This window comes from Salvelinus sp. IW2-2015, unplaced genomic scaffold (assembly GCF_002910315.2).
Source record: "Salvelinus sp. IW2-2015 unplaced genomic scaffold, ASM291031v2 Un_scaffold3637, whole genome shotgun sequence".
Taxonomy (NCBI): Eukaryota; Metazoa; Chordata; class Actinopteri; order Salmoniformes; family Salmonidae; genus Salvelinus; species Salvelinus sp. IW2-2015.
The window spans coordinates 30,644-38,416 of record NW_019944914.1 but is presented as its reverse complement, the minus strand read 5'-3'; the positions used below and the strand labels follow the sequence as shown (position 1 = coordinate 38,416).

Sequence of the window (7,773 nt, the reverse complement as noted above, 5' to 3'; positions counted from 1 at the left end):
GATCAATACAATAGGTTTCTAACCAGATCAATACAATAGGTTTCTAACCAGATCAATACAATAGGTTTCTAACCAGATCAATACAATAGGTTTCTGACCAGATCAATACAATAGGTTTCTAACCAGATCAATACAATAGGTTTCAATAGTCTAAAGGAAAAGCCTTAGAAAAAGCCTTCCATYTTCTGGTCTTAAAGAAGTCCCCAAAGTGAGACGTATTTTAATAATCAATGGCAGTGCCTTCAGAACCCTTGACTTGTTCCACACGTTGTTGTTACCAAGTGGGATTGAAATGGATTTAATTGTCCGTTGGTTTCAACAATCTCTACAACATACTCTTTAATGAGAAAGTGGAAGAAAAATTCAAACATTTATAAAAGAAAATATGAAAAATTAAACACTAATACAGAGAATTAGGAAAGTATTCAGACATCTTGACTTCTTCCACATTTTGTTACCTTACTAGCCTTATTGTTTCCCCCTCATCAATCTACACACAATACCCCATAATGACATCACAATACCTCATAATGACATCACAATACCCCATAATGACATCACAATACCACATAATGACATCACAATACCTCATAATGACATCACAATACACAATATTATGGGGTATTGTGATGTCAATATGGGGTATTGTGATGTCATTATGGGGTATTGTGGGAACTGTGTTTTTAAACTAACAGTTTATTTAAAGACCAAACATTTGTGATTAGTAGAGCTTCATACAGCATGTCAGTTCTTTGACTGTGTAAGTGTGTGTGTATGTGTGTGTGTGTGTGTATGTGTGTGTGTGTGTGTGTGTAGACTTTGTTCTCTGCAGGAGAGAAGAATTATGGGACCGATGAAGACCAGTTCATCACCATCCTGGGGAACAGGAGCGCTGAACACCTGAGGAGAGGTGTGTGTTTGAGATCTGTGTTTATAAAGGGTATCAACACTCACTCAGTGACATTGACGTGTGTGTGTGTGTGTATCAGTGTTTGCTGCGTACATGAAGCTGGCGGGGTATGAGATGGAAGAGAGTGTTCAGAGAGAGACTTCTGGAGGACTGAGAGACCTGCTACTGGCTGTGGGTAAGTCTCTCTCTCTCACACACACACACACACACACACACACACACACACACACACACACACACACACACACACACTACACCACAGGACACACAACTTATTTGTTATATTTTCAAGCTTATTTGACAATTCATATTTCATTACAATTTCATTATTATGATGACTCTCTAAATCAAACTTTCCCCTCTCCCTCTATCCTTTCTCTTCTCTCCTGTCTCTCTGTCTGTCTCTCTCTCTGTCTCTCTGTCTGTCTCTCTCTCCTCTCTGTCTCTCTGTCTCTCTCTTCTGTCTCTGTCTGTCTTCTCTCTCATCCTATCTGTCTCTCTGTCTCTCTCTCACTCTGTCTCTGTCTGTCTCTCTCTTCCCTCCCTCCTCCCTCCCTCCCTCCCTCCCTCCTCCCTCCCTCCCCTCCCTCCATCTCTGTCTCTCCTCTGTAGTAAAGTGTGCTAGAAGCGTCCCAGCCTACTTTGCAGAGACTCTGTACTATTCGATGAAGGTAAGAATCTATTTTCTCCGGAAGAAGATCAGTCTATATTAGATATGTGTTTTTTAAGAACTGTGTGTGTGTGTGTGTGTGTGTGTGTGTGTGTGTGTGTGTGTGTGGGTGGTGGTCAGGGTGCAGGAACTGACGACCAGACCTTAATCAGAGTGATGGTGAGTCGTAGTGAAGTGGACATGTTGGATATCAGAGCTGATTACAGACGCCTCTTCACCAAGTCACTGCACTCTGCTATACAGGTACATTTATACATATATATACTGACTATCTCTATCTGTACTCTGCTATACAGGTATATACTGACTATCTCTGAGATCCTGCTAACGGGATCGATATGACAACAGCCAGTGAACGTGCAGGGCGCCAAATTCAAACACCAGAAATCTCATAATTAAAATTCCTCAGACATTCATGTGTCTTATATCATTTTAAAGGTAATCTTGTTGTTAATCCAACCACAGTGTCCGATTTCAAATAGGTTTTTCAGCGAAAGCACTACAAACAATTATGTTAGGTCACCGCCAAGTCACAGAAAAACACAGCCATTTTTCCAGCCAAAGACAGGAGTCACAAAAAGCAGAAATAGAGATAAAATTAATCACTAACCTTTGATGATCTTCATCAGATGACACTCATAGGACTTCATGTTACACAATACATGTATGTTTTGTTCGGTAAAGTTCATATTTATATAAAAAAATCTGAGTTTACATTGGCGCGTTACATTCAGTAGTTCCAAAAACATCCCGTGATTTTGCAGAGAGCCACATCAATTTACAGAAATACTCATAATAAACATTGCTAAAAGATACAAGTGTTATTCATGGAATTTTAGATCCACTTCTCCTTAATGCAACCGCTGTGTCAGATTTCAAAAAAGCTTTACGGAAAAAGCAAACCATGCAATAATCTGAGGACAGCGCTCAGAGCCCAAACCAGCCAAAAAGATATACACCATATTGTGCAGAAGTCAGAAATAACATTATAAACATTCACTTACCTTTGATGATCTTCATCAGAATGCACTCCCAGGAATCCCAGTTCCACAATAAATGTTTGTTTTGTTCGATTTATGTCCAAATAGCTACTTTTTTTTTGCGCGTTTTGTAAACAAATCCAAAGTCACGAAGCACGTTCACTAGGAGCAGACGAAATGTCAAAAGGTTCCGTTACAGTCCGTAGAAACATGTCAAACGAAGTCCAAAAAGTTGCCTCAAGTTTGCCAAAAAGCACCTGGATGATCTTAATCAAGAAGAATGTAACAGATCAGTATAACGTTTTGGACGACATGGTCCCATTATGCCTGGGGAAAACCAAACATCTAGTTTCTAATCAGACAGTCTTTCTCTCTGGACGACATGGGTCCCATTATGCCTGGAGAAAACCAAACATCTAGTTTCTAATCAGAGACAGTCTTTCTCTCTCCCTCTCACTGTACCTGTACCTCTCTCCTACCTCTCTCTCTCTGCCTCTCTCTCTCTGCCTCTCTCTCTCCTACCTCTCTCTCTCTGCCTCTCTCTCCTACCTCTCTCTCTCTCTCTCTGTCTCGCTCTCTCTGTCTCTCTCTCTCTCTCTCTCTCTGTCTTCTCTCGTCTGTCTCTCTCTCTGCCTCTACACAGCCTCTCTTTGTCTAAGGACTTGACATAATGGTCTGTTTCTATGAGTAGTATGTGTGTGTTGCAGGTGATACCTCTGGTGACTGCCGTAAGGCCCTCCTCCTGCTCTGTGGTGGCGACGTTGCGTAACCATGGCGATGATCCCTGAAGGAGCAATACCCGGAGAGACCTCCGCTTTGACTGGCCCCTCTAGCTGTCAATCACTCTCTGAGTCCTGTGTAAGCCAATAGGAGAGCTCTGGTGGCCACGGTGCAGCCCGTGATAGGTTATGAGTGATAAGACTTTAATCCTGTGTGTATCTGTAGCTAACATCCTTTAAGATTTACTCTGCTTCATATCTCATCACTAAAGTCATATTAATGCTGGAAGTAATTTTTTAATATCAAGTAATATAACAACTAAAGACTGTTTTAATGTTTGTACTGTTGGTAAGGTAACACTGAAGCCCTAATAAACATTTTAATAGCAGGTTTGTAGTGAGACGTGTCTGTCTGTTTGTGTAGTGAGACCTGTCTGTCTGTCTGTGTAGTGAGACGTGTCTTGTCTGTGTAGTGAGACGTGTCTGTGTAGTGAGATGACCTGGTCGCTAGGAGACACAACTGTTAACTTTTACTCAGTTATCCGTAGTTTGGGTTTTATTTGGGATTAATAACAACACATGATATGCATCATCTAAAATAACGTTTTACAGATAAACAATTCCAGCCCATTCAGGAAGTACACTGGAATTCCAATTCAATTCATTTCAATGAGGAACATTTTCTGATTGGAATTGGGTCGACTTTCTCAATTGACTGCAATTGAAATGGAATTGACCCAACCCTGAATATAAAATGTAATATATTATCCCTGTTTCTGCTGTGGGGATGTAATATTTATCCTGTTTCTGTTGTGGGGATGTAATATTTATCCCTGTTTCTGTTGTGGGGATGTAATATATTATCCCTGTTTCTGTTGTGGGGATGTAATTATTATCCCTGTTTCTGTTGTGGGGATGTAATATATATATCCTTTTATATTATTATGTTATCCCTGTTTCTGCTTGGGATGTAATATATTATCCCTGTTTCTGTGTGGGGTGTAATATTATCCCTGTTTCTGTTGTGGGATGTAATATATTATCCCTGTTTCTGTTGTGGGGATGTAATATATTATCCCTGTTTTTCTGCTGTGGGGATGTAATATATTATCCCTGTTTCTGTTGTGGGGATGTAATATATATCCTGTTCTGTTGTGGGGATGTATATTATCCCTGTTTCTGTGTTGGGGATGTAATATATTATCCCTGTTTTCTGTTGTGGGATGTAATATATTATCCCTGTTTCTGTTGTGGGGATGTAATATATTATCCCTGTTTCTGTTGTGGGATGTAATATATTACCCTGTTTCTGTTGGTGGGGAATGTAATATATTATCCCTGTTTCTGTTGTGGGGATGTAATATATTATCCCTGTTTCTGTTGTGGGGATGTAATATATTATCCCTGTAATGTCCACAGGCTGCTTCTCCTTGGTCTTCATGAAATCAACCTTTACTCATTAACATCTCATTTACATGCCTGGCAAATATATGATAAGTTAAATAGATAAAGTTTGTATTGGGCACATGATGAGATGTGGGCCCTGCGTATACATGTTTACACATACAGTTTAGGTACAATGATTAAGAAATTACACAAGACAAACAAAACAAAACGATCACAGATAACACAAAAATACAGCAGCAGATTGTTACATTTACATACAGGTTATTCTCCTAACAGCACAAGAACTTGCATTACCCGAAGCAGTTACAAGCAATACAAAAATACAAATCCTCCAATAAATGTTTAAAATTGGCGACAAGAGTCTCAAGTTGAAGTTTAGTCTGCAGGCTATTCCATAAACAAGGAGCGTAACAGGAAAAAGCAGCCATACCCAACTCTGTGGAGATCGCATGGACCTCAAGTGTAATCATAAGCATAATGTGTCTTCTATTTGTAGACGACAAACACGTCCTGTTTCTATAGAGGAAGCCGAGCTTGATTTTTGTTGTTGTTGCCGTTTACAAAGTTCGTCAACATGCATTTTAAAATACAGTTTATCACCCAACCATATCCCTAAGTATTTATATGCAGAGACCTGATTAATTCGAGAACCATCTAAGCTCGTAAATGAAAGTGTATTTTCAACCAACTTCTTTTGGACCTATTAATAAAAATCATAAACAGTGCAGCAGTATCTAACAGGTAATATCGAAACAATTCCACAACAAAACCTAATATCTAACAAATTCCACAACAAAACCTAATATCTAACAAATTCCACAACAAAACCTAATATCTAACAAATTACACAACAAAACCTCATATCTAACAAATTCCACAAGAATTGTTTATTTTTTTAGGCTTGGCCAATTTTAAGTAGGCTATTTAGCAGCATCAAGGCTAATTTTGCTGTTGGCGTTTGAAGAGTTAGTTCACTTTCTCCCTGACAGTCCAGAGGTTCCTCTCTGTCTCCATCACAGTCACATCACATGATGAAAGGATCGGCCTGAATTAGTAGCCTAATGGGGGTGTGAGAAATCAGCTCATCCACTTAGCAAGGCAAACACAAACAGTATTATCGGTTTTCACACCTTTCGATTAGTCTGACAAAGGATAAATACCGGTAATCAATTAGCCTGGCCTACGTGTGAAAAATCCCCCCGAAGTTTAATAAAATATATCTTTAAATAACTTGAAAAGAACAGAAGGCCTTCACACCGAAATCGCTCCCATAAACCACCTTTAATGACGATGTTTCCATCAAATACAGATCTTTGTCAGGTCAAGCCTCTTATGAGTTGGACATTAAGCAAATCAACCTTATAATAGGTAATGATTTATATACACTACCGGTCAAAACACCTACTCATTCAAGGGTTTTTCTTTATTTTTACTATTTTCACATTGTAGAATAATAGTGAAGACATCACAACTATGAAATAACACATATGGAATCATGTAGTAACCAAAAAAGTAACCAAAAAATATATTTGAGATTTGAGATTCTTCAAATAGTCACCCTTTGCCTTGATGACAGCTTTGCACACTCTTGGCATCCCTAGCCGCGTCCTCAGAGCATGCGCAGACCAGCCGGCTGGTGTGTTTACTGACATATTCAATCAATCCTTATCCCAGTCTGCTGTCCCCACATGCTTCAAGAGGGCCACCATTGTTCCTGTTCCCAAGAAAGCTAAGGTAACTGAGCTTAATGACTACCGCCCCGTAGCACTCACTTCCGTCATCATGAAGTGCTTTGAGAGACTAGTCAAGGACCATATCACCTCCACCCTACCTGTCACCCGAGACCCACTTCAATTTGCTTACCGCCCCAATAGGTCCACAGATGATACAATCTCCATCACACTGCACACGGCCCTATCCAATCTGGACAAGAGGAATGTAAGAATGCTGTTCATTGACTTTTTTTATTTGAATTAAATTTTATCTCATCTTTATTTAATCAGGTAGGCCAGTTCAGAACAAGTTCTCATTTACAACTGCGACCTGGCCAAGACAAAGCAAAGCAGTTCGACGCATACAACAACACAGAGTTACACATGGAATAAACAAAACATAGTCAATAAAAAAGTCTATAAACAATGTGAGCCAACGAGGTAAGATAAGGGAGGTATGGCAATAAATAGGCCATGGTGGCGAAGTAATTACAATATAGCAATTAAACACTGGAATGGTAGGATATGCAGAAGATGAATGTGCAAGTATAGATACTTGGGTGCAAAGGAGCAGGATAAAGAGGTAGATAGATGGGCTGTTTACAGCTCTACAGCTCAGCATTTAACACCATAGTACCCTCCAAACTCGTCATTAAGCTTGAGGCCCTGGGTCTCGACCCCGCCCTGTGCAACTGGGTCCTGGACTTGCTGACGGGCCGCCCCCAGGTGGTGAAGGTAGGAAACAAAACCTCCGCTTCGCTGATCCTCAACACTGGGGTCCCACAAGGGTGCGTTCTGAGCCCTCTCCTGTACTCCTGTTCACCCAGACTGCGTGGCCATGCACGCCTCCAACTCAATCATCAAGTTTGCAGACGACACTACAGAAGTAGGCTGATTACCAACAACGACGAGACGGCCTACAGGGAGGAGGTGAGGGCCCTCGGAGTGTGGTGTCAGGAAAATAACCTCCACTCACGTCAACAAAACAAAGGAGATGATTGTGGATTCAGGACAGCAGGAGGGAGCACCCCCCTATCCAATCGGAGGGACAGAGTGGAGAAGGTGGAAAGTTTTAAGTTCCTAGTACATATAGAGACAAACTGAAATGGTCCCACCACACAGAAGTGTGGTGAAGAAGGGCAACAGCGCCTCTTCAACCTCAGAGGCTGAAAAATTTGCTTTCACCAAACCCTCACTAATTTTATAGGTACACAATTGAGAGCATCCTGTCAGGCTTATCACCCTGTACAACTCACCGCCCACACCGAGGTCTCCAGAGGTGGTGCGACTGCACAACGCATCACCGGGGGCAGGTCAGTCGTTATATCTGGAGTATTTTCCCCTGTCTTATCCGGTGTCCTGTGTGAATTTAAGT

At 40.8% G+C, this 7,773-nt stretch overlaps 1 protein-coding gene and 1 long non-coding RNA gene across 2 annotated transcripts in view; one reads left to right on the top strand and one right to left on the bottom strand.

The window, feature by feature from the left end:
- The window catches only part of anxa5b (annexin A5b), a 14,033-nt gene extending 10,365 nt beyond the window's left edge, over positions 1-3,668 (top strand). The window contains exons 5-9 of the mRNA XM_070441227.1: positions 817-910; positions 990-1,085; positions 1,523-1,581; positions 1,701-1,824; positions 3,268-3,668. Coding sequence (XP_070297328.1) covers positions 817-910; positions 990-1,085; positions 1,523-1,581; positions 1,701-1,824; positions 3,268-3,329 — 435 coding nt within the window. The 3' untranslated portion in view covers positions 3,330-3,668. The remainder of the gene's footprint in view (positions 1-816; positions 911-989; positions 1,086-1,522; positions 1,582-1,700; positions 1,825-3,267) is intronic.
- LOC112076231 (uncharacterized) overlaps positions 1-7,773 on the bottom strand; it is a 47,911-nt gene that overhangs the window by 13,972 nt on the left and 26,166 nt on the right. The gene's annotated exons all lie outside the window — the stretch shown is intronic.